The sequence below is a fragment of the Ziziphus jujuba genome, chromosome 5 (assembly GCF_031755915.1).
Source record: "Ziziphus jujuba cultivar Dongzao chromosome 5, ASM3175591v1".
Classification (NCBI taxonomy): Eukaryota; Viridiplantae; Streptophyta; class Magnoliopsida; order Rosales; family Rhamnaceae; genus Ziziphus; species Ziziphus jujuba.
The window spans coordinates 7,232,846-7,258,717 of record NC_083383.1 but is presented as its reverse complement, the minus strand read 5'-3'; the positions used below and the strand labels follow the sequence as shown (position 1 = coordinate 7,258,717).

Sequence of the window (25,872 nt, the reverse complement as noted above, 5' to 3'; positions counted from 1 at the left end):
CTCCACTAGATATTTACTTAGCCCAACTCCTACCCTCTCCCAACTTTTTTTTTTTTTTTTTTCGTGCGCAAATAATAAATTTCCGAATTCAAAATAAAATCATTTTTTAATTTATATATATTTTATCTTATTCAATCAGCAATATGAAATTACGACCAAAAAAATAAATAAATAAATAAAAGATAACGTCCAAGGAAAAAAAAAAAAAAAAAAAAAAAAGATGCTATCGTAACTTCACTTAAGACCAGATAATGCACCATGTATTTTTGGTTCCTTCAAATCTAACTAATTAGAAAATTATCATAATTATAAAATCAACCAATTTCGTGTAAAACAATGCTTCAGTTAAGAATTTATTTTTATTTTTTTCAAAAAAAATTGAAAGCAGAACTAAAGTATAAATTTGTATTTTTATTTTTAATAATTAAGACTCTTTCTTCATGAATCAATGATTTCATCAAAATATAATATAGAATTGTAACTAAGTTTTTCCCAAGATATTATGCAATCCTATTCCTATCTAAATGTTGAGAATCCTGTTGTTTCATTTCTTTCTTTCTTGTAGGTTCTTAGCCACATAAAAAACAAACGACAAACATTCCAGTAGTCATTCAGAATCTAAACATTCATCCTTATAAACCAAATATTGAAATCATATACAAAGTGTATAACAAACAATAAGCTGCCAATTTTATGTTGGGAGGAAATAACAAAAGAAAAAAAAACCCTTTCCTCTTCAATCTTTGCCAAAAGGAAAAGAGAAAATAAAAGCTGAAGTTACCAAGATAAAATGTTCATGAACCAATTCCGAAAAGGTCTAAAATTATATCAAGTTTCAAAAATGGCAGACTATAAATATGTATCTGTTCATTGGACGACCATTTGAACACCTTTCCCATGAAAGGATTAGCAAAATGCTACATTTCTCTAGCAATTTGTTCATCTTGTTAGCCAATCAACCAGAGAAAATTTGATTCGCAAAAGAACTTCTCCATGAGGACAGAATGATGCTATAAATATATACTACTCCTTTGAAGCCAATAACAAAATTTGATCGATTTGGTCTCAGCAATCCTGTGAAAATGTATAAAAGTTAATAAGAAGAAACAAGACACAATGCTTAATTACTTCACATTAATCCAAAAAAAAAAAAAAAAACAAACGCCTATTTACATCATCAAATCTCATATCACAGCAGGGCTAAATATCAGCCATTTATGTTTTGCTATGCTTCCCATCAAGTTCTCTCAAAGCTCAAGCGTATAAACTAGTGCAGCAAAGGAAAGATGAAAAAAGAGAATGAGCAATAATTTTTCCGCAGACAATATTTCTTCCTGACAATGAACCTTGTTTATTCAGAGTCATTTCCGGTTTGTATCCTTCTGGGTTTATCCTTACTGAGTTTAGATAGAATTGTTGCAAATAAAGGATCACAACATGTTCTCTTTTATCTTCACATAAAGAAGACTGTTGAATATCAAAAAATTCTTGTCCTTTATTATCATTGAAACTTAGCCTTTGGCTTATAAAGCTCTCTTTAAAACCCAGGGTTTGCTTGATTAGAAAAGTGTTATGGTTCTTGAGAAACTTAGGCTCCAAATCAAATCTACGACCCATTTGCATATGTGTGAGGCACCTACTATGCAAAGTCCATTTATCTGGAGGACAAGTTTGGGAACATGATGGACATGACAACAGTTTCAAAATGATGACTTCTTGTTCATTATATTATCACTCACATTATATCTCGTTTTACATGAAAGTTCAAAATAAGCTTTCAAGTTTTTCAATTTATTTATACCTATGATCCTTCCAGAAGATACAGATCACCAACAACAGAAAATGAAAATGAAAATTAGCTTTGAAGCCCAAAGTTCTCTTGGTGGAGGCAAAAGCTTTATCTTCAGATTAAGTGAATAAGTAATATTTAGCAGCAGAAAGATGAAATAAACCAGATCAAACTACAGTTGAGCAAAGGTGTTTGGAAGACGAGACCATTAAACGTCAAATCCAGACAAAGAATTTACTTTTTGGAGCAATTATTACATGTCGACATGTATTTCTAAAATCACTTGACGACTACGTGTTTGTTCTTTCTTTCCTTTTTTTTCTCCGATTTAATGAACATACAAGATCCAGATATGGAAAGAAAAACTAAAAAGATTGAACTGTTCCAAGTAATCAATATCCTCCAGCCACCATTTACATTGACACCTACTAACATAGAAATTCTCCAATCTTTGCATGCCTAAAACTTCTCATGATAGACATGCATCAGCTAAAAGAAAATAAAACTATAAAATTTTAAGGGCCAATGAGAATTAGAACGTAAAACTAAAATCATATCAAGATACATAAGGAAATTAACTTACAGGCAAGTCTTCTTGATCTGAGGCCTCTGCCCTCAGAGGTCCCTTAAAACCGTTATTATTATCACCAAGAAGTTCTCGGGCGGCTTTCTCAAGAAATTCTTTTGCAGCAGTTTGAACAGACTGTTTATCAGTTGATTGATACTTCCTCTTCTTTTGGAGATTCCTCTCCATACGATTAACTGCTTTACCCTCTCTTCTACTAATATCTCTCATATTTCGCTTCTGCTCTATAAAAGATTAACAAATCTCCGTTGGAATCTTACCAAAAAGTACATTAAAAAAAAAAAAAAAAAAGAGAAAAAGAAAAAGAAATCATTAACCAAAAAGAGAAAAAAGAGACCTCCTACCTGGGTTAAGGTCAGGCAAAGAATGCTCAATAAAACGTGTTGCAGCCCGAGTGTTCAAGGTAGTAGAAGGTCGAAGTGGCGCTTCAATAACAAATTTAAATCAATTAAAAGTTAAGCCTCACCAACATAACAATTTAGTTGAAAATTTGACATTTTTTTTTTCAAAGCTTTGAGATGACAATGTAACAAGGGGAAGTGCAAGGAGAATGAAATGATAAGTACTCACCTTTGCTCAAATCTATAAACCGTTCTAGCTTATCTTGGTATAAGTTTACTCTTTCCTGCATAAGTAAATAGAAAAGACACATAAAGTTAGTAAAAACTCGTTGAAAAATCACAGGACACAAAAAAAGCCAATGAATTAAATCCAGAAGTAAAAGTAATCTGTAATTAAAAAGCTCATAAAGAATAGCCAAATAACTATGGGAAGCAGATGCTCATGAAATTTAACAAAACTCAAAAAGGGAGATATTTATCAATACCCAACAAACCAAAACACTGAAATAAAGATAAAACGAGAATGTAGGATCAAAATTCAAATAATCAAACAAGAAACAGAGCATAAACAAACTTACAAGCTCGGATTTGACGGGATGGTCATCCGGGTGAACTCCAGTACATCTCAATTTCACTGGAAGACAACAAAATCAAACCAAAATAAAATAAAGGAAAAAAAAAAAGTCAACCATTGAGCATATACACTGACTGTGTAGAAAAAAAGCAAAGTATTTCTATTACGTGCGAAGAGAGTGGAAGTGATTTTGGCGAGCAAAAGCAGAGACTGGGCACGTTGTAGAGGTTGCATTTGGGAGAGAACTTCTGGGTCGGAGAGAGACAAAAAGTCAGGCAAGGTAGCTTCTACTTCTTCTACGTGGACCAATGTTCTCTTCACTGAATCCATTGCCGAGTCTGGTACTATTGAGCTTTCTCTTTCGCTTACTTCCATTGTTTCTCTGAAATCACTTTCTCTCTGTCTCACGCTCAAAACCAGCAAAATCAAAAGAGGCAGAGATTTCTAGAGCTAAGGAATTGGAAAGGTTTTGTGACGGGGAGGAGAAAATAGTTGTATTTGTAATTCGAATATAGGCCGCTAGGGCTTTATTTGTTAGGGAAGGTAACAAAGTTTAAATAATTTTTCATGTTTTTTTTTTTTTTTAAAGCAAATTTTCAATTATGCTTTTGTTAAAATTATGTATATTGGCGAAACTTTTTTCCTTATTAAGAAATTTATTCCAAAAAATAAATTATAAACTTTTTTTTTTCTCATTTTTTCGTTATTAATATATTTTAATATAGTGTATGTTTAAAGAATTAATTAGAACAACAATAAATTTTGTTAAATAAATTTTATTTTTAAATTTTCTAAATCATTAAAGATAAAATATTTCTTTACGATCTGATTGTAAGTGTGAAACACTAAAAAATATAAAAGAAAAAAGAAAATAAGAATTTCAGAAAAAAAAAAGAAAATAGGAAGCGATTTTTTTTAACTATTAAAAATTCATGTACTTTCTCTCGACCCCCTTTGTGTTTCGGCCAAAAGTTTAAAACTTTCATAAATCGTGAGCTTCCGACACGGTGGTGGGTAACGTGAGGTGAAAAGGATGGAAGATGAGATATCCAAATGGCCATCAAAATATCATCTTTTTATTATTATTATTGGTTCTAATTATTTGTTCTCTTTATGCGTAAAAATACCCAAAATATCGTCTTGATAATAAGACCAAAGCCCACAAGAGCTACCCAATTCATCAAATTACCAATTACTATTCAAATATCTGACTTCCGGACGCCATAACCAATCCTTCAAGTATTGGCACACCAAGATTTCACCTTTATCCGTCTTTTTACCTGTAAGTACCCGCCCATTTGCGCTCTTTTATAGTATTTTTTGACTCTCTCAAATTCGTTTCAACGAACATGGGAACTCATATTAGATATCTGGGACTTACTAGCTTATGCTTTCTCTTTAGTTGATACCAAATTCCTTTGGATGAGTCTGTTAATAGTCTGCTATTCAAGTATGTATTGCAGCAGTATCAATTCTACTTGTGCTTTTACCGAGAGTAGAATATCTGCTCTAAGTTTTATTGAGCCACTAAAAGAAAGAAACTGTGGGAATTTGAAGGTTTTGCCATGTGGGTATGTGGTGAACAACAAGAAAAAGAGGAGAAAACAAATGGTTTTATCTGGGTTTGTGATTAAGGCCCGAAGTGAAGTGTTGCAGGCGGTAAAGGGGGAGACGACAATCAAGGTGTCTTCTGAGGAGGAGGCTATGAGTGTTCTTAAGTCGATTGTGGACCCAACTTGTGCTTTTTCATACTTCAATTCGGTTGCTGAGTTGCCTAATGTTGTTCACACCACTGCAACTTGCAATTACATGCTTGAAGTCTTGAGGAATCATGGAAGGGTGGAGGATATGGTGGCTGTATTCAATTTCATGCAGAAGCGAATCATAAATAGGAATCTGAACACTTACATTACTATTTTTAAGGGTCTTCACATAAGAGGTGGAATTCGACGAGCACCGTTTGCGCTTGAAAGGATGCGGAAATCCGGGTTTGTTTTGAATGCATTTTCGTATAATGGGTTGATCTACATGATTCTTCAGTCTGGGTTTTGCAGGGAGGCTTTGCAGGTTTATAAAAGAGCGGTTTCAGAAGGGATCAAGCCTAGCCTGAAGACTTACTCGGCACTTATGGTGGCATTGGGAAAGAGAAGGGATACAGACACTGTAACGAGTTTGTTAGAAGAGATGGAAAGTCTCGGATTGAAGCCCAATATTTATACGTTTACGATTTGCATTAGAGTTCTAGGGAGGGCTGGGAAAATTGATGAGGCATATGATATATTCAAGAGAATGGATAATGCGGGATGTGGGCCTGATGTCATTACTTATACAGTTCTCATTGATGCTCTTTGTAATGCTGGTAGACTAGCTAATGCAAAAGCGTTGTTTGCAAAGATGAAAGCTAGCAGTCACAAACCTGATAAAGTAACCTACATTACTTTGCTGCACAAGTTAAGTGACTGTGGAGACTTATACTCAGTGAAAAAAATTTGGAGGGAAATGGAAGCTGATGGTTATGCTCCAGATGTTGTTACTTTCACCATACTAGTAGATGCTTTATGCAAATCTGGGAATATTGATGAAGCATTTAATATGTTGGATGTCATGAAGAAGCAAGGTATCTCACCAAATCTTCATACTTACAACACATTAATTTGTGGACTTTTAAGATTAAATAGGTTGGACGAGGCATTGGAACTTTTCAACAATATGGAAGATCTGAGTTTTGTGCCTACTGCTTATACATACATCCTTTTTATTGACTACTATGGAAAATCCGGTAACTCTGGCAAAGCTATTGAAACCTTTGAGAAGATGAAAACAAGAGGCATTGTTCCTAATATTGTAGCTTGTAATGCTTCTTTGCATGGTCTTGCTGAAGTGGGTAGGCTTCAAGAAGCAAAAGATATTTTTAATGGGCTCAAAAAAAGTGGACTCACCCCTGATTCAGTAACTTATAACATAATGATGCGATGCTATAGTAAGGTGGGGCAAGTAGATGAAGCCATTAAGTTACTCTCTGAGATGGTGAGAAAAGGGTGTGAGCCCGATGTAATTGTAGTTAATACTTTGATTGACATGCTTTACAAGGCTGATCGAGTAGATGAGGCATGGCAAATGTTTTACAGAATGAAGGGCATGAAGCTCACTCCTACAGTAGTGACCTACAACACCTTACTTGCTGGATTAGGGAAAGAGGGTCAAGTCCAAAAGGCAATTGGAGTTTTTGAGAGCATGGCTGGACATGGCTGTCCTCCAAATACAATAACTTTTAACACGATACTGGATTGCCTTTGCAAAAATGATGAGGTTGGTTTGGCTTTGGAGATGCTTTGTAAAATGACAACAATGAATTGTTTCCCTGATGTTTTGACCTATAACACTATTATTTATGGGTTAATCAAGGAAAACAGAGTTAATGAGGCGTTCTGGTTTTTCCATCAGATGAGGAAATCACTACTTCCTGATCATGTCACTTTGTGCACCCTCCTTCCTGGGATGGTTAAGGATGGGCAAATTGAGGATGCTTTTAAGATTGCCAAGAACTATGTCCATCAGGCTGGAATTTTTTTGGATAGGCCTTTTTGGGAAGATTTGATGGAAGGGATTTTAATTGAAGCTGAAATAGATGAGGCCATTTTATTTGCTGAAAGATTGGTCTCCGATAAGATTTGCCTGGATGACTCTATATTGATACCTGTGATGAGGGTACTGTGCAAGTGTAAAAAGGCTCTTAATGCTCATAGTTTGTTCACAAGATTTACTAAAACTCTGGGAATTAAGCCAACACTGGAAGCGTATAATTGTTTAATCGAAGGGCTTCTTCGAGGTAATATCGCCGACAATGCTAGGAATCTTTTTAAGGAGATGAAAAAAGCTGGCTGTGCCCCTGATGTTTTCACATACAATTTGTTACTTGATGCTCATGGGAAGTCTGGGAAAATCAGTGATCTTTTTGAATTGTATGGAGAAATGAGTTGCTGGGGATGCAAGCCTAACACTATAACATACAATATAATCATCTCCAGTCTCGTGAAATCTAATAGCCTAGATAAGGCTCTGGATTTATACTATGACCTTGTTAGTGGGGATTTCTCTCCTTCTCCATGTACATATGGTCCTCTAATAGATGGACTTCTGAAGTCAGGAAGACTTGAAGAAGCAATGCAATTCTTTGAGGAGATGATGGACTATGGATGCCAACCTAACTGTGCAATTTTTAATATTCTTATTAATGGCTTTGGAAAAACTGGTGATGTGGAAACTGCTTGTCTGTTGTTTAAAAGGATGATTAAAGAAGGAATAAGACCAGACTTGAAGTCTTACACCATTCTTGTGGACTGCCTATGCCTTGCAGGGAGGATTGATGATGCTCTCCACTACTTTGAGGAACTGAAGCTGGCTGGCCTTAATCCTGATTCAGTTTCTTACAACCTTATCATTAATGGACTTGGAAGGTCACAGAGAGTAGAAGAAGCTCTATCTCTGTATAATGAAATGCGAAGTAGTGGGATTACTCCTGATCTATACACATATAATTCTTTGATACTCAATCTTGGTATTGCTGGAATGGTAGAGCAAGCAAGGAAGATGTATGAAGAACTACAGCAAAGAGGTCTTGAACCAGATGTTTTCACATACAATGCTCTCATTCGTGTGTATAGCATATCTGGAGATTCCGACCATGCTTATGCAGTCTACAAAAAGATGATGGTTGGGGGATGCAGCCCCAATGTGGGAACGTTTGCACAGCTTCCTAATCAAACTTAACTTTCTTTGAGATGTTCATGGAGGCACATATATACTTTCTTGAAGCTGTATTTGAGTTATACAGGGTAATATACACTTCCAGCCTCCCCCTTTTCTGTAAAGCTTTTCTTCTAAGTTCTGAATTCTATCTTTGAAATTGTTCTTTACTTCTCTAAAATGCCGTTTTGAGGATTGTTGCTTCTATAATAACTAAGCTGTTCTTTCTGAACCTAATTTTTTTCAGTCTAACTTTCCAATGTGAGCGTCTGAGCGATGAGTTTGATGAGCATATGAATTCAACTATGGTGACAAGAGTTGCATCCTTGTTTTGGGACCGATTCTAACCTTAGATTCAAGGAGTAAGTAAATGCTTATAGAAGTGTTGCAGATTGTTTTTCCCTGTAAATTGTGAATATATTAATCTTGTATACATTCATTATAGCTATATGCAATACCATCTTATATTGTCTATCTGTTTGTGATTCTCAATCATCACCATTCTGTTTAGTTGATCACTGGAGGAAAATAAATAAAAAATCTATTGTCTCTTTAGTCTACGGATACTATGTCAAGTTTGGGTTTTCTATAGCCTCAAAGTCCACTGTTGTCTTGTCTTGGTTCAGACACGAAATATGGTCTGTTAATTAACTTCTTAAAACGATCTTAAACGATTAAAACCAATGGCCATATTTGCATGTAGACTAGAGCAGAGACTGTTAGGTTATTCCATACCGTTACTACATGGATCTGAAATTGTAAAGCAAAAAAAATAAAAATAAACGCTGTGCCTGGTATTGATATCACGTTTTAAATATAAGACTAACAAGCCCAGTGCAGTGAGCAAATGAGAATATGCCATGCGATGGTAGAGGAGCACAAGTTGACTTTTATCTTTTCCTCAAAATTTGACTACCTTTTTCTTTTCCTCGTCTGACAAGATATTTCACTTCCAATAAGGTCTCATCAAAACTCTAAGATAAGAAAACCATAATGGAAATTATTGATTTCATAAATCTGTTTTAAGAAATAAAAGAGTTCTGTTCGAGGCTCTACTAAAGAAGATGAAACAATTGACTGGTCAACAAGACAACTGATATCCCATGTAACACCTTATTGCAGATTTCATTTCATTTTCTCCTTTTCTTTTTTGGGTTATTTTTAATTTTTCGCGTTGAAGAAAAAGAGAAGGAACAAATTTCAGCCACCGACACTTATGCAAGCAAAATAATTTCACTAACTTTTTTTCTTGTATCCCTTTCAAAGGTTCCTTTTTCCCTCTTGGTTGATATAGGTAGACAAGCATTTCTTGCAAAGCTAAGAAAGATTGGAAAACAAAAACCATCACTGGGGAAGAATCATCATCACAATGAACAAGTAAAACCACATTTTCAGTCACATTCAACTCATAAAAATCAAAGTAACACAACAAACTTCTGAGAAAAGAAACATGCTAATCTGGATTTGAATGAAAGGAAGAAATTCTGCAACTTCATTATTCATGTATACTAAAATTGTCGAATGGTGCTATACAGTTTCCGATGAAAAAGGCAGAACACTCTGAAAAGTTAGAGAACTATAGGAGACAATGGAATTCTATATAATTCACACTAAACCAGTAGCTTTTACTACTCTTAAGTAATAAAAGAAACAACCTTCAGAGCAACCTGATCTTGCACTGAAATTTTCTGCTTTTCAGCTTTTTTGTTATTGATCAAGCAATTCTTGGGCTTCTTCTGTACTCTTACCTGCTCCCTAACATGGTTTTGTTTCTTTCCTCCTTCATTCTCTACATGACTCTGCAGTATAGAATCAGAAATCAATATGTATAAATGAAACTCTATCATAAGGAATATCAATGATCTCTTCTCAATTCAAACTATTCCAATTTCATTACCCAAATCTGCTTCATATCCAAAACTGTGGAGGGATTGCTTTGGACACCTTCAGTGACATTATATTTCCTTTGTTTTGCTGATAGCTTAAGCTGTACATCAGAATTGTGCTGCTGAACATCATCTGTTTTGATTTTGGGATATTGCTGCTTTAGCAAGTATTTATGCCTTCGCCTCAAAAATCTGAAGCGGAAACAAGATATAAAATTAAAAACTTCCCTCAACTGACTACTGTCTCAGAAAAGAACTGTCATCCAAATAAACCAGAAAACAAAGATCATACCGAACTTCGGCCAAAAGGGTTTCTCTTTTCTGCATTGTAGTCTGCACTTTCTTCTTCTTTGAAACAAATTCCTACAAGAAATATCAATTACAAACTATTCTTAAATGGTATATGAAAAAAACCCAATAAATTCGGTTCCCTTTAATCTAAGCTGGTAGCTGAGATAATATATTTCATTCAAGCTTTTTAATCAAAGATTTGCATACTTAAGCCTAATACAACTACTTGTTCAGAATTCTGTATTTCGTCATCCTGTCCAATATTTATACACTGGCTTGAGAGTCAAATTACAATCACTTATCAAAAGAATACTAAATCAACAAGAACAACTATCCAATCGAGAAACAGAACCCCAAATATAAATCCAAAAACTTTTATTTAAAAAAAAGAAAAAAGAAAAAAAAGACTAACCTTCTGCAGTTCCAGATAATCTTGCAGAAGACTTTGATGTCTCAATTTAACCCTAGCATCCTCGTCAACAGGTTGAGAATGAAGAGAATTGACAGAGACCCTTTTCATCTTTGTCTCCGGAATTGTATCGCCAGCGTTGATAAAACATAGAAAGGTGAAAATAGATGAAAAATCCTATGGAACTCTTTTCATCTCCTCAAAAAGGTTGAACCTTTGGCATCCAAACTTTGTCGTGAATCAAAGAAAACGCAAACCCAAATACGACTAGGAGACAAAGATGGGACTTTTAGAGAGATTACACAGAAATAGCATATCAGCAGCCAATGAAACTCTCCCCGTATTCTCCAAAGAACCCACAAATTCCAAAGAACGAACAAACCTGGAGATTAACACCAACTCCAGCAAAAAAGATGAGATTTTTAGAGATTTTAGAGAGAGAAAGAGAAAAAGGAAAAACCCAAAAGGCAAATAATGGATACAGGAATAGGAAAGAAGGGAAGGAGGGTACGTTCTGAGTATGTTGTAATCCTCTCTGGGTCTAACTCTGGGAGGATGTGAGAACCCGAAAAAGCCCATGAAGGTCGGAGGTAAAGAGTTGAAAGAATGAGAGATGAAAAATGGATTCAGAGAAGGGCAATTGTGGGAAGTGGGTATTTGTTTGGAGAAAGAGAAAGAGAGGTGTGGTTGGATGAGAATTGAAGACATATCTATCCTTGCCATTTTTCTCTTTTGTTTTTCTCAAAGGAAAAAAAAAAAGGGAAAAAAAAAAAAAGAAAACCTCTTTTAACATAAATTTTGGTCCAGCTGGGCCATTTTAGAGCGAGACACAGACAGAGAGGAAGTGGGTGTCTTTGTATATAAAATCTTGGAGGCTTTGGGATGGTTAGAGAGAGAAAGAGAGGAATGGTGCAGAAAAAGGCAGCACAGAGATAACTGGCTGCTGTTTGCCCTTGGGTTTGCAGTATAGCCAAGAAAGCCTTACATGGCTTGAGATGGAGGTGTCACCTAACCAACAACAAAGAGTGTTCAAGTACTAAAATGCCCTCTTTGAATTTTGTAAATATGTTTAAATTTTATGTTATTTTTAAAAAAATAATATTTAAAAGTTGTTAAAGAACTGTGCACATTATAAGGAAAATAATATGGTAATTCTAAGGTAAGATTACTGTAAAAAATTTGCATTGATTAATGATTATTATAATTTTAATATAAATAAAAAGATAGTCATATTTTGGGGGAAAAAAACAAAGGAAGAAAGTGAAAACATCTGATATATGTGGCCACAAACATTTGAAATTGTTTGCTTGACTTAATTGACAGTACCTTGATTAAATAAATTAAAAAAAAAAACTATTGACAATATCCATTACTATTTGTGAACAACGGTGATGGATTGATTGTTCAATGAATACTACATGCTGACAAGCAAGGGCTATAAAAGGGGATTTTATAGGTTACCCTTTAGGTTTATTTTTCTAAATTATATATATATTTTTTAAAAAAATTAAAAAAAATTTAAAATATAACTAATTAATATTTATCAAATTGATATGGACTCTACTATCACAATCATTATTGCTGATAAATCACGAAACTCGATCTATTTATCATAATCTATTAATGCTATGCCAATTGATTTTTTCTATTTATATCATTTCAGCCAAATTCTTATTCAGAAATCATATCTTCTCAATTTCTTTAATTTAATTCGCAACAAAGCTATTTTCTTTTTTCCTGGAATTTTGCAACCTTTAGTTATTGAAGATGACATAAACTGCATAGGTAAAAATGTGAAATTGTATCACTGTCTTGCTATATATATATACATATATGTATATATGTCTATACAAAATCTTTGCTTTTAATGTCAACCCCCTATAATTGTCTCCTCAAACGCATAAAATTGGAAATCCTGCTCATAATTCATATATACCAAACTGGTGGAGATTCATAATTCACATATACATAAATTGAAAAATAAATCCGAGTCCAAACTCAACATCAAATCACAATTTTTTTTTTTTTTTTTTTTGATATTAAGGTAGGATTCCAACTTTAAATGTCCCCCTCCCCTCCCAAAAAAAAAAAAAAAAAGTGTGATTTTACTATTAGGATGTCCAAAAGCTTACTATTTTTTAATATTAATTAATTAATTGTACAAATCAACAAAAAAAATGAATTAATTAATAAATGCTGAATAATCAAACTAATCAAAATCCTTAGGGTTTGGTTTATGGTCAGCATTGAATGGAGGAAACAGAAAGAGGGTATTTGAAGGTAGTGGTGTAGGTGAAAGAAAGGGCGTAACCGGCACGAAGAGGCCGTCCACCATTGACGAGGCAATCATTGTATTTAAGACGCTTAAATGTATTAGGGTTTATGAGGTCTGCGGAGCTAAACCACCCACAGTTGACATGGATATCGGAAATGCTTATTCCATTGGGGCTCCGATTTAATATCTCTACCACGTATGTCGGAATTCCATTGTACTTTGGTGGACCTTGGCTTTGCACCACCATTATATCACTCTTGGAGCATTTGGCTCCTATGCCTGCACCATATAAATCATGCATATATGGAAAATAAATAAAACAAAATAAATGCATATACGCTATTTAATTATCTATTCATATAAGTTGATTTAATTTCCATACTCATGTATATATTACATTTTTTTTTTCTTAATCAATTAGTTTTTTCTACACCTAAAGAGGAAAAATCCATGTAAAGATAAAGAAATATGGATTTTAAGTTTTTTTTTTTTTTTTTTCTTTTGGTTTTTGGATAACTAGGATATTAACTTTGCGAAATTTTAAAGAAAATTAATATTCGCTGTCATTGTTTGTTCATAGATTTACATTATCAAAAAGAGTAATACACACACACACACACACACACACATATATATATATATAAATAGATAATTCTTCTATCTATCCATTTTATTAGTTTGTTATTTTTCAAATAAACCAAAACTAGTTTTAGTAAGAACAAAATACCCATATATATATATATATAAATAAATAAAAAACTATTTTTTTTTTTAATAATTCTACCAAATTTTAACAGAAACAATAAAACAAGAGTGTCTTCGTGTGTATATATCGCAGTTCTCACCAAACATGAATAATTCATCAAAATCCACAAGCATTGATCAGAATTATTTAAGGATATAATATTGTGCAAAAAAACCGCTTGAATTTATATACAAAAGAATGATTATCAGAGAAAAAAAAATTTTTTTTTTCTGTCATTGGTTCTCAGAGAAAACTAAAAGATGTGCTCATGCTCATATATATGCTGCAGAGTGCAAAGCTTGAGAAATGAGAAGTAATAAAGGATGAAGGTGATGGAAATTAAAAAGTAAATAAAATCTGAAAAGAAAAGTAGTATTTGTTTAACCTTGAGAAGAAGAGAAAAGCACCAGGAGGAGCAAGACAACTGCAGCGGCAACAGTTGACGAGGTTGTCATCTTTAAAAATTGTTAATAAAGTGTGTGACAGATTTATTTTTATTTACTATTATTTATGGAAGGTCCTGAACTGGGCTGGTTATAACAAATTAAGTTCGGCCCACTTCACCTTATTATGCCAAATTTGACACGTTCCAACTCAGTCAACGCTCAAGCTGACTTGTGCTTTTATTTGTTTATTTATTTATAACTGGGATTGTATATCAAGGAGAGCCAGCTCCTTTGTACAAAAATGGATAAGAAGAAAAGCTAGCTTTGAATGTTAAAAGATAAATACAAGGATATAATCTGTACGATAATTACAGGAAAGTGATTTATGGTGATGGAGATATTTCCCTATTACATTATATACACACATAATTTTACTATAATAGATGAAATATATAGGATTTTATAGAATTCTAAATATATTTGTAAATATTATTAAATGCTACTTAAGAGGTTAGCATCTCTAATTATAAATGTAGATAAGTATTGATATCTAAGTGAAATAAATATAAGGTTTGATTTTTTAAGAAAAACTTACAATGTGATTATGTGAGAGCTTAGGTATTGACTTTGACAAATTTTGATCTTGATTTTGATATAACATAAAAAAAAAACATATCAATTTTAATAGCCAAAAGATCTGAAGTTGATTGTGGTCAGCAGCGAACGGAGGAAACAGAAAGAGGGTATTGGAAAGTAGTGGCATGGGTGAAAGAGATGGTGTAACCAACAGCAAGAGGTTTTCCACCATTGACGAGGCAGTCATCTTCTTTGAGACGCTTAAAGAGATTAGAGTCTATGAGGATGGCTGAGCTGAAGCTGAACATCCCTTTTGACATGGATGTCGGAAATGCTTGTTCCACTGCGGCTTTTGTTTACGATTTCCACTATGTATGTCGGAATTCTCTGGAATGTTGGTGCCCCTTGGCTTTGTGCCACCAATATGTCACTTGTTGAGCACTCGGCTCCTTCTATGCCTGCATTGCCCAAAATTAATTAAAGCCATTCATATACTAATTTGGTTTAATTCTCATACCCATATTACTTAAAAATAAAAAGTACTATTTTTTTTTTTTTTGGAGAATAATTCTATACCTAAATTAATTAATATAAACCAAAACTTATATAAATATCGATCAGAATTTTAGAATATAATTAATATTTGTGCACATTAAAAAATACATGCAAAAGAATGATTATTTACAGAAAAATAACATATCGGATCTTTCATCCGCATCAAAACACGTTTATAATTTTTTATTAGAGAAAAAAATGTGTTCATGAATCATGCAAACCTTCAGTATCACATTTGAAGTAAAGTAAATAATTTGTTACTCCCCAAAAAAAAAAAAAAAAAAAAAACTTTGGATTTTCAAATTAAAAAGAAAGTAAAAAAGGATGGTGATGGAAAATTAAAGAAAAGAAAATTTGACCTTGGGCAGAGGACAACATCATCATGAGAAGCAGGCCAAGGACAACAGTGTACCAAGTTCTCATCCCTTAGAACTTGTTAAAATGTGCAGGGACGATATTGTTGTTATTATTATTTTTTTTCCTGAAATAATATTGTTCTCAGTTACTACGTACGAACACTGTACTATTTACTATTATATCAAGGAGCTTTATATGTATATCCCTTCTCACATTCTACGAAACATATTTGTAAATATTGTTGGATGCCGATAGTTAGGCTCATACACCATTTTTAGTTGTGAATGTAAATTATTGTTAATATGTCATAAAAATAAAAAGTGCTAATATCTAGACGAATACAAAAATAAACTTCATTAATGATTATAAAACAATGATTGCATTAAGAAAAACTCACAATATCTAACAAAGTTAACAACGGATACTTATCTTAAAAATGTAATTCTAATTTTAATATAACATAAAAACATATTAATTTTAACAGCAAAAAAATAAGAATAACAATAATGATATGATTAAACATTGGTTGGATCAGCACTCAGCAGTGAACAGAGGAAACAGAAAGAGGGTATTGGAAGGTAGTGACATAGGTGAAAGAGAGGGTTTGACCAACAGAAAGAGGTTTTCCACCATTGACGAGGCAGTCATCTACTTTAAGACGGTCAAAGAGATTAGGGTTTATGGGGATGACTGAGCTGAACATCCCACATTTGACATGGATGTCGGAAATGCTTGTTCCACTGGGGCTTTTGTTTACGATCTCCACTATGTATGTCGGAATTCCCTTCCTTGGTTGCCCTTGACTTTGTGCCAACAATATGTCACTTGTTGAGCACTGAGCTCCTTCTGTGCCTGCATTGAACCAAACTAAATTAAACTTAATCAAAATCCATTTAATATATAAAATATCAACTTAGCATTTTAGAATGTTATTGATATTTGTGCAAATTAAAAAGCATTATATGAATTTATAAATAGAAAAGAATGATTATCACATACATTATTTGATCTTTTCTCCGCATCAAAGTACTTTTATAAATATTTATGAAAGAAAAGATATGTGTACATGATTCATCCTAACCTCCATTATTACATTTAAAGTAAAGTGATTTTTTTTTTTTTTTTTTTTTGGGTTCAAAAATAATCATCTTGGTTTTTTAAATTAAAAACAAATTAAAAAAGGATTGAGATGGAAAATTAAAGTAAGAAAATTTGAAAGAGAGCGTTAACCTTGACAAGAAGACAGCATCGTCATGAGAAGCAGGGCAACAAGGAACCAAGTTCTCATCCTTAAAATTTGTTAAAACGAGCGGGAATATTATTCAATTTTTTAATGTTTGAAATACTATTCTTCTCAATTACTGCATGAAACCTGTACTATTTACTATTTATAGGATTAGGATGCTCTCTATTTCGCTTAAAATGGAAGACCACCATTAACTTGGAAGCAATGTTTTTAGTCAACTCATTAATGTTAAGTTTCTTACATGATTAGAATTAAAAATAAACTAATAGAATTTGACTGCATAAAATTGAATTTTTAATTAATTACTTTTAAGGAAAAACGATCCTAAAATATAATAAGAATAATATATAATATATTTTTATGATAATTATACGTTAATAATGTTTAAATTAAATTATGAAATAAATAAAAGCAGTAAATTAATCTCTATTTCCATAATACATTCCCTACATTGACAAAATATCCATAATGGAAACTAATTCTAAGGATGTTAATTTATGACAAACTGAAAATTTAGAATTAATTTTTTTTAAAAGTTTGATATTTTTTAAATAAAGCGTAAGATCCATTTGGAAATATCAACATTAATGAAAATTTGAAATATCCTATGGAAATTAAAGTTTTCAATATTTGGATCATTTTTAAAAAGTAAAAATTATGAATTCTAAAAGAACAAAAGCTCATATAGAAAAATAAGGTGAAAAGTAAATCTTCCAAAAAATGTGCTAATTTAAAATTTGTTGGGAAGCTAGTTTTATATTTTTTTATTTATTAAAAGGCAATTTTATCATTAATTTTAAAACATAAATTATTTTATTACTTGTAAATCCTAAACATACTCATACTAATCAAACTAATTTGGAGATATTAACTGATCATATGCAATTTGGTAATCGAAATTTAATGCTCAAGGCACAATATAAGTATGTAACTTTAATGTCAAATAAACTTTCATATCGTTCACCAAAAAAATAAAAAAAAAATTTCTTTCATATCAGAGGCTTTTTCCTTTTTACAACATATAATGTCAACATAATTTTTCTTATTAATTAAGAATAAAAACATTGAAGTTTTTACTTTGACCCTTTCAAATTTTGCTTTAAAGTGTAATTGTGTATAAGAAATTAATTTTAGGAAACAATTTCTCCATATAAATGTTGCATAATTAGACATTTTCGAAATTTCCCTTTTTTTTTTTTTTTTTTTAAGGGATTAGAAAGTACTTGAATTACCTTCCTTTTTAAGGCATTGCCAAGGATCTCAAACTTTTATGGAGTTGAAATTGAAAATGATCAATTTTACGTTAATTTCTGGATACAAAAATGGTTTTTGAACTTTAACTAGTACACAAGGGAAGAATTTTATAAAAAAAAAAAAGGTTTGGTCTTTAATTGATTTTCTGGGTTTGGGATACTCAGTACAGGATCCCATTTATATTTACAGTCGAATTCGGGAATGATGAGTTCGGGTTCAGGCAACCCCACCAGACTGCCATCGTAATTGTAACCCATAATTTATATAAGCCTATATATAGTGTTTTTGTGATGAAAATATATGACATTATAAGATAATGTATGTATCTCTCTAGTTCCTCTATTTTCTCTCCGTCCTATATTTTATATTATGTTCTTTTTATTCTTGTTAAATTTTAGTTAGTTTATAACAGCTCTTACATATTTTCAGTAATTTGATGCATTTGATTTATTATTTTCTGTTTTAAGGTACAGAAGGTTTCATATACATTGAATGAGTAACCATAAAAAGTTAAAAACCATACGTTTAATCTGATCCTTTTTCTTTTTTTGGTAATAAATCTGATCCTTTTTCTTGGATAAAATACATACTGATCGTTGCATTAAACTATTCTCTATCCCTATATAACATATATAATACAAGAAAATTCGTTTTAGTAGCAAAAAAGTAAATAAGTTCTTGTTTGATGTCCTCTTCCTTTTTCAACATTTTGGCACGTACAGATGGAGGGATATTCCAAGAGGAACATATGAAATGGAGTGCCAAAAAACAAAAAATGGCAGACAAATAGTTCATCATTCTAATATTGCTCTGAATCACAATTGGAAAGAAAGATGGTGTGGATTTGAAACTATTTTGGCAAATACCGAAAACTTTGATGCATTGTTTCCCAAAGAGCAGCATGTCCACATGATGTTCAAAAACTTTGGTCGTCAAACGCATATGTACATATATATAGTATACTCCAAACCTAAGCACACGTGGCACAAACATGAAATTTCCTAAAATTTGATTCATAATCTGCATGCTAAACCATCTACAATTACAGATCTGAGAATAAAGCAAGATTTGTTGTAATCACTTTCTTAAGCCAGAGTTATTGTTTACATGATCTGTTCTGTGGGTAGACAGCAGCCACTATTTTGATTCAGATTCTTCTGGCTTCGAATCAGTCTCGGCTTCTTTCAGTTCTGGAGATTGCTCCTCAGCAGATGCTGTGGACTGAATGTTTTTCTTGAACTGCACCAAGATCATCGTCATGTTGTCGCATCCTTCACCACCAGCTGTTGATGGTGCCAAACACTTATCAAGAACTCTCTCACAGACTGCAGAGAGTTTGCTTTCCTACATGAATTACAGGATCGGAAGTGTCAAATAGACTATAGAGCCTCTGCATTTGAGTTTGATTCCAATAAAAGTAAACCATCTTGAAATGAAAGCAGAAACACAGGTGGACCCTGATAGTTACATTTCACATTACAGAGACCGAACATACTGTAGAAGTCTCCCTCATCAAATGCATAATCATAATCCGATTTTGCATGTACTTACTGATCTTAGCTGTTCATGTATATAGTCTACAAGTTGCTGGCTTGACATGCAATCCCTGGAAGCAGTTAACAGAGACACAAATGTCAAATTTCATAAACCAACGTAAAAACCACCAAGTTACTACAAGAATCCTAACGAGATGAGAGAGATGGTCTTTTTTCTTTTTGGGGTCAATTTCGCATAGCAAGTTATGCTGAAACAGAATATCTACTCATCTCCATCATCTCTCTCACGCCAAAGTTTGTTAGGAGAATCTTCAATGCTAGAATGAAAGGAAAAGCTTAGGACACCTACCAGATACCGTCACATGCTAGCACCATAAACTCATCATCATCACAAAGTTCAACCTAATTAAAAACATGATTAAAAATCAATATCAGAATGAAAGAACTACATATGCATCTAAATGCTTAAGAAAAACTTTCTAGTTTAATATTAGGAAAATGTGAAATGCTTCAACAACGTAAACCCCAATCCCACCATTTCAAAGACAAAATGTTGGAAATGGAAACAATCACATCTATATGGTAGATAAGAATCTTTTATCAAACCGCATATATTTATACATACAGTGTTTATATCTGGATTAGCAGTTACAATTTGCTTCTCAGCTGGCAAAAATTTATTCTGCTTGAATTCCATGTCACCTGCAATATGGAAACATAAACGATGGAACACCGAAGAAACCCCTCTACTCACTATCTCCAGAAACAGACTAGCGCATACCCCATCTAGTTAGGAAAATACAGCACTAAGAATCATCTAAACAGTTCTATCGATCATGGATAGATGCTTATAAACCAGGATGGGCATCAGCTTATGCACATATATATTCGATACTACTTGCATGCCTAGAGGTCACGTTAGGAAGTTAGTGCACCTATAGCTCTTGCAAGATTTAAACTTCCATTAACTCGTCCAGCATGAATGAAACCACCAGCTTTTAAAATTCTGTCCTTCTCAGCCTCAAGATCAGGTTTGTGATCTCGTGACAGGTTGTATGCCTGTAAAAATAAAATACACAGGAACATGCTCAAACACAGAAATTTTAACCATGTTTACAACAATAAATTTGAAATACAATATTATGTGGTGAAACTCCTAATCAATCAAACTAATAATAAATCTCTAAATCACCCATGGAACTCAAGTTCAAAGGCTATCAGACACACAGCCAAAAATTAGCACTAAAAACATGCTGAAGAGACCTATTTATGAGAAAGTACCTGCCCCTTCCTAGATATCACACAACGAGAATCACCGGCATTCGCTACTACAAGCTGGTTGTTTCTGATGATTGCAACACAGGCTGTACTCCCAGAAGTTGGGCCAGAAAAATCAGAGTGAGGACCCTGCTCAAAATCAGAAAAATCAGAATCTTATAGAAAAATGAAACTACTGAGAGAATAGTAGCATAATAATTGCTCAAATTAAAGAAGAAGAAAATTTGAGAACATGTGTGCGCGTGCATACACGTGCTCAAAATCTGTATTAATACTTGGTGTATCTTAGTTGTGGCAAAAAAATGAAGGAAAAAAAAAAAAGGGGGTAACAACATAAACGCATAGTATGCATTTCATCATCCAAAAAGCCATCATTCTGGTCAATCGTATGGACATAAGATAAAACTGGATCAAGAAGATCAGCACTTAACCTGAGATAACAAGAATAACTTCATTAAAATTTTTAATTTTGCACTACCTCCTCAAATGCCCAATCATCAACCTGGTCATTACTATCACTGCTCCTTGGAGACCAAATCAGCCCTTCTATCATGCCAGTAAACTTGTTTATCTTATCTCCCAAAACAGCTAACTCCCTCCATCCCCTTTGTCCACGCATCATTTCATCCATCCTGCATAACCAAGAAAACATCAGCATGAACCACAATTAAATTTTGCACAATATCCATTAAGATAAGCTATATCTATCTTGGACCAAGTAATGATATTTTTAAGTAGTAAGATGCAAAGTAGTTGAAAAGGTCAATGACGTGGTAAACAATTAATTTACATGTACTGCCATGTAGTACAGATTAAGGGAAAAGAGATTCAGAAGAGATACACAAAAAGGCTAACCTGTAGAAAGCCTTTTGAACAGAAGTGCCTACATCTCCAGCAGCATATGCTTCATTCTTCAGCACCTGTTGGTGGAGATACTTGGCACAGAATTTAGCAACCACCTTACCTGAGAAGTTAAAGACTTGAACCAATCAAAACACAAGTAATTGCTACTTTATATAAAGGTTTGACCACCAACAGAAGAGGACATTTGTTGTGATACAGAATAGACCGTTGAAGAATAGACCTTGAATCCTTAGCAACTCCACTCCATTATTTTCAAGTATAACACAATATAAAATCCTTTTTATGCATGCCAATATCTCCTTTTAAAATGCAGCGCTTGTTAAGCCCAACGAAAACAGATGCACCAGATGCTCTCGCTATCCAAGAAACAAGGACAGTACAACTCAAGAATTCCTTGAACTATTTTAAAGACAGCTAGTGGTAGGAAGACCTTAGTTTCCGCTTTCCTCTTCTCTCTTAGTAAGGCGCAGTGGCTCAAATCTAACATTGATTACCCAACCAACCCCCACCTCAAAAAGGTACATCACCAAGGATGAGGGTTCAACAATTGTGGATCCAAATCATGGACACAGCACAAGATGGAACTACTATGAACAATGTAATAAATAATGACCTTTAGCATAAGAAAACGTCACCCAGAAATGACTCAAAATAAATGTATATTGCATTACTCAAAAATGTTAATCTAACATACATATAGTTACTCAATTATGTAAATTCTTACCTCCATGGCCATCATAAACACCAAAGAATGAAGTAGATGCATCCAGATTGGGATATGCAGCATGCTAACAAAAAAGAGAAACATTAATTAACAGAAATTATTAATAGGAAAAAGAAGAAAAACTATTCGGCATACAGTAAAAGAGTTGGGAAAAAAAAAAAAAGCCAATATCAAGCCAAGGTCCATTATAGATTTATTGTGTTCATAATGATCTTGCACTACAAAAGAAGCTATTTGAAGATATGTACATTAAAATGTAAAGCAATAATAACATTACATTGCACATTTCAAAAAATGCATCAACAACTTCTAAAGAATTGGTGAAACCAAGGTGAAACTTAGTATAAAGAAGCCTAAGACCTTACAGATGGAGCGAAGGAAGAACGACACCATAATTACATCCAAGTCAAATTACATGAAAAATCTTCAATGTTTGAAGTTTTAATTTTCTAAAACTAAGCATTCAGAAGTCGGAACCCGACAACCAATTCCCCATACCCCACTGTAGGTAAGAAACAAAATTCAAAATGGAATGAGAAAATAAATCTCCCCTAACAGGGGAAGCAAAAGCCACAGCTTAAAGGATGTATATTATCGAGTAAATTACTTCCTACACTCTTGATTCCTTTTAAGCCTGGAAAGAGAAATCATCAATAAGACTTGATGAGTAAAAAACTAGAGGCTAGTGCATTGAAGAGCAACAGCTAGCACATAATTTTAAACCATAAGAAAAAAAAAGCTCTAACTGAGAAAGAGCAAAGATTTCATTAATTACTCACAGCATCTTCCATGGTTGCACGCCACCCTTGCATGGATGATAAACCAAATCTCAGTCCATCATTCTCACCATCTTCAGAGAATTTTTCAGTTTTCGGAGCGCTGAGATATATACCCATTTCTATCTGAAAAAAATGAAAACCAATAAAAGATTTCAATACCACAGTTTCTATCGAGCAAAAAACATATTCATATTCCCTTGCTGCAAAGCTAATCTCTCTGACAAATTTTATAAGCTTTTAGTGATATCATATTCTTTGAAACCGAATTGAATGCATAAAAAGAAGACCCGGTAAATTCTAAAAACTTAAATGAAAAAAATAAACAAATAAAGGAAGATATTTACACAGAATCAAACGCAACTGTTGGAAACGATATAAGCTCTACACTTTCCTTTCATATTCCAAAATAAGTATGTTAAGAAACTTAAACACAACAAGTGGATAAAACTCATTTTTGTTCAATTAGTTGATATGCTAATTATCAGGTATAGGTCAACAGATATAAAGAAGTCTCCCGCTAAACCAATATACACCATATATAAGCCATTAAGATCACCAAGAAAGTCAGTTAGAGAAGAGCTACACAACTTATGACATATAAGCCACTATTAGTAGAAAAGCGAATCATATGTCTTAACAAATTACTAACAATAAAAGATCTTATCCATTGAACGACAATCGCATCAATAATCCTACTTCAGCGCCAAATTAAAGGTCCGAAACAAGATTAACAGAAACCAGAAGAAGAAGAAAGAGAAAAAGACTTTCAGAAACAGCAACAATCTAATAAGAGCAACTCAAAATATGGGTAAAAAAAAGAGATCATTAGATCTAATCAAAGGCTTGATTGAAAAGGAATAATTCACATCTAAAAATTAACCAAAAAAAAAACCAAGATCAGCACAAAAGCATACCTTGAAAAACCCAAAAGCTGCTTCAAATTTCAATACAAGAAAATAGGAAAACAAAAGAAATGTATAATCAATAATAGCAAAGAAACAAAAAAGACCCAGCAGCTAACTTGGAATAATTACTTGCCAACTGACAAAATGACAGACAGTAAAGTTGACAATTTTGGTGCTATTACATGTCCAGCTGGGACGCCGTCCTACTCTTATAGTAGCTCTAAGGATCAGAACCCAGATGAGATTATTAAAAAAAAAAAATTAAAAAAAAAAAAAAACAGAGTGGATGGTTTTCAGAATCAGCAAATGATTAATTCCAAGATTTTTCCAAGAAGACCCAAACAAAATAAAAAAAAAAAAGGGAATATGAAAGAAGATGAAACGAGAAACGGATGGAAAAATAATGAAAAGAAAAAAAAAAAGTGAAATTGAGGAAATGAGACAGCCAGATGGATACGATAAAGACAAGTAATAAATGAAGAAAAGATATGACTCTTCAGATGACGGAGTGTAATTAAAAATAAAAAATTAAAAAATAAAAATTAATGATAAATTTTGTTGCGAGGAATTCCGGAGACTGTTTGATGAACCTTTTTGAATTTTCTTTCAATTCGCTTTCTCACCCACACGTAGACGCTCTCTCACCCGCTCCAATCTTCTTTCGTTCTATCTTTTTGCCTCTTAATTTTCTAACAATCCAAACCCAAAACAGTGATCTTCCATTTTCCACCTTTGTTATTATTATTATTACTTGTCTATCTTGCTTATTATTTTATATTATCTTCCTCAATCATACTGGGTTTCACTAGAATCACATATTCATTCCCAAATAAAAAACAGTAGCTTTGTCACGCTGATCGGCTAATTTCCTTGGGTTCCATCATTTTGGAATTTTCACATAAAATTTTTCACTCCAATTTGGGTTTTTCTTTTTTTCTTTTTTTTTTTTTTTTAACTCTACGTTATTGATGGGTCTATATTGGAGTGGCACATGATATACGTTGATTTTGCTTTGATTTTGGGTTACATGATCTTGGATCTGTTTTTATATTTAATTGTTGAAATCATGGATTGCTTAAATTAAAATTTGCTACAAAATCTAAAACGCAATCCTCCTCTATACCCGTCACTGAATATCGAATAATTTGCTCAAATTAAACTTATTAAAGTAGTATTCAATGATTTGTTTAGAAAATCAATAAATGATATGATATGGTGTTATTTCTTTTTTATTTAATTCGAGATTTGAATTCATTTAATCTCTAAAAAAAGAAAACATGTGAATTCATTTTCAATGAATAATGCATAGAATATAAATTTTGTTTTATTGTTTTTTTTTTCTGTTATTAGTAATGAATTTAATTAGCCAAATTTAAAATAATTATGGAAAAGAAAAAAAGGCTAGTATATTTAGATTGTGTCAAATTGTAATTTTCAAAACGTTTTCAAGCAATGTGATCAAATTGAGAGGGAAAACAAAAAAAGATTTTTTAAAAATACCGACAGCAAAATGTTTTATATATATATATATATATATATTTTTAACAATCTTATTCGAAAAATCATTTTTAATTTTAAATAGATATTCTACTGTAAATCTGCTATTAAAAAAAAAAAGTACTGATAAAAAAGTATTTAATTAACTCAACAATGTTAAAAAAACAAAAAAATAGAAACATAACTATATACGATGTACGATGTACGAATCCAAAAATATCTAAATAATCCACAATATTCAATGAAAATATTAGGGTGATTATATTTATTAAATAAAAAGACCAAAAAAAAAAAAGTGGTAAAAGGTCTCACA

At 32.7% G+C, this 25,872-nt stretch overlaps 5 protein-coding genes across 12 annotated transcripts; 1 reads left to right on the top strand and 4 right to left on the bottom strand.

Moving 5' to 3' along the window:
- Positions 1 to 610: 610 nt before the first annotated feature.
- LOC107419755 (uncharacterized) lies at positions 611 to 3,860 on the bottom strand. The gene is made up of 6 exons (XM_016028546.4): positions 3,458 to 3,860; positions 3,295 to 3,350; positions 2,946 to 3,000; positions 2,720 to 2,800; positions 2,373 to 2,599; positions 611 to 1,074 (listed from the first exon to the last, which is right to left on the bottom strand). The coding sequence occupies exons 1-6, from the start codon at positions 3,663 to 3,665 to the stop codon at positions 1,066 to 1,068; spliced, it is 636 nt and encodes a 211-aa protein (XP_015884032.1). The 5' UTR covers positions 3,666 to 3,860; the 3' UTR covers positions 611 to 1,065.
- Positions 3,861 to 4,195: 335 nt separating this feature from the next.
- Positions 4,196 to 8,510, top strand: LOC107419766 (pentatricopeptide repeat-containing protein At4g31850, chloroplastic). Of its 2 annotated transcripts, XM_016028564.4 has the most exons (3): positions 4,196 to 4,572; positions 4,742 to 8,125; positions 8,284 to 8,510. In XM_016028564.4, exon 2 carries the CDS (start codon positions 4,743 to 4,745, stop codon positions 8,058 to 8,060), a length of 3,318 nt encoding a protein of 1,105 aa, XP_015884050.3. In that variant the 5' UTR covers positions 4,196 to 4,572; position 4,742; the 3' UTR covers positions 8,061 to 8,125; positions 8,284 to 8,510. The 2 variants fall into 2 exon arrangements, with proteins under 2 accessions (XP_015884050.3, XP_015884049.3); XM_016028563.4 differs by having other exon boundaries at positions 4,197 to 8,125.
- A 995-nt stretch (positions 8,511 to 9,505) lies between these two features.
- LOC107419752 (uncharacterized) lies at positions 9,506 to 11,576 on the bottom strand. Its single transcript, XM_016028544.4, has 4 exons — positions 10,626 to 11,576; positions 10,215 to 10,285; positions 9,934 to 10,114; positions 9,506 to 9,835 (listed from the first exon to the last, which is right to left on the bottom strand). Exons 1-4 carry the CDS (start codon positions 10,731 to 10,733, stop codon positions 9,671 to 9,673), a joined length of 525 nt encoding a protein of 174 aa, XP_015884030.3. The 5' UTR covers positions 10,734 to 11,576; the 3' UTR covers positions 9,506 to 9,670.
- A 1,286-nt stretch (positions 11,577 to 12,862) lies between these two features.
- LOC132803715 (protein TAPETUM DETERMINANT 1-like) lies at positions 12,863 to 14,097 on the bottom strand. The gene is made up of 2 exons (XM_060817092.1): positions 14,028 to 14,097; positions 12,863 to 13,176 (listed from the first exon to the last, which is right to left on the bottom strand). Exons 1-2 carry the CDS (start codon positions 14,095 to 14,097, stop codon positions 12,863 to 12,865), a joined length of 384 nt encoding a protein of 127 aa, XP_060673075.1.
- Positions 14,098 to 18,869: 4,772 nt separating this feature from the next.
- LOC107419763 (probable protein phosphatase 2C 60) lies at positions 18,870 to 24,812 on the bottom strand. 7 transcript variants are annotated; one of them, XM_016028557.4, is made up of 11 exons: positions 24,653 to 24,812; positions 23,158 to 23,280; positions 22,379 to 22,442; positions 21,646 to 21,754; positions 21,269 to 21,422; positions 20,794 to 20,919; positions 20,448 to 20,571; positions 20,138 to 20,214; positions 19,862 to 19,914; positions 19,568 to 19,622; positions 18,870 to 19,360 (listed from the first exon to the last, which is right to left on the bottom strand). In XM_016028557.4, the coding sequence occupies exons 2-11, from the start codon at positions 23,272 to 23,274 to the stop codon at positions 19,154 to 19,156; spliced, it is 1,086 nt and encodes a 361-aa protein (XP_015884043.1). In that variant the 5' UTR covers positions 23,275 to 23,280; positions 24,653 to 24,812; the 3' UTR covers positions 18,870 to 19,153. The 7 variants fall into 7 exon arrangements, 6 of the variants coding, with proteins under 6 accessions (XP_015884043.1, XP_015884042.1, XP_048331706.1 ...); XM_016028556.4 differs by lacking the exon at positions 24,653 to 24,812 and adding an exon at positions 24,072 to 24,625; XM_048475749.2 differs by lacking the exon at positions 24,653 to 24,812 and adding an exon at positions 24,192 to 24,625.
- Between the last annotated feature and the right edge of the window lie 1,060 nt (positions 24,813 to 25,872).

Coding starts and splice junctions, on each gene's coding strand:
- LOC107419752 (XM_016028544.4), bottom strand. CDS start 10,733: ATGAAAAGGGTCTCTGTCAATTCTCTTCATTCTCAACCTGTTGACGAG. Junction 10,115..10,214: donor ACCCTTTTGGCCGAAGTTCG/GTATGATCTTTG, acceptor TTTCCGCTTCAG/ATTTTTGAGGCGAAGGCATA. Junction 9,836..9,933: donor TGGATATGAAGCAGATTTGG/GTAATGAAATTG, acceptor TCTATACTGCAG/AGTCATGTAGAGAATGAAGG.
- LOC107419763 (XM_016028557.4), bottom strand. CDS start 23,274: ATGGGTATATATCTCAGCGCTCCGAAAACTGAAAAATTCTCTGAAGAT. Junction 21,423..21,645: donor GTTCAAAAGGCTTTCTACAG/GTTAGCCTTTTT, acceptor TTGGTTATGCAG/GATGGATGAAATGATGCGTG. Junction 19,915..20,137: donor CTAATCCAGATATAAACACT/GTATGTATAAAT, acceptor GTTTTTAATTAG/GTTGAACTTTGTGATGATGA.
- LOC132803715 (XM_060817092.1), bottom strand. CDS start 14,097: ATGACAACCTCGTCAACTGTTGCCGCTGCAGTTGTCTTGCTCCTCCTG. Junction 13,177..14,027: donor GCTTTTCTCTTCTTCTCAAG/GTTAAACAAATA, acceptor TATATGGTGCAG/GCATAGGAGCCAAATGCTCC.
- LOC107419755 (XM_016028546.4), bottom strand. CDS start 3,665: ATGGAAGTAAGCGAAAGAGAAAGCTCAATAGTACCAGACTCGGCAATG. Junction 3,351..3,457: donor CACTTCCACTCTCTTCGCAC/GTAATAGAAATA, acceptor GTTGTCTTCCAG/TGAAATTGAGATGTACTGGA. Junction 2,801..2,945: donor GTTTATAGATTTGAGCAAAG/GTGAGTACTTAT, acceptor TTGTTATTGAAG/CGCCACTTCGACCTTCTACT.
- LOC107419766 (XM_016028563.4), top strand. CDS start 4,713: ATGAGTCTGTTAATAGTCTGCTATTCAAGTATGTATTGCAGCAGTATC.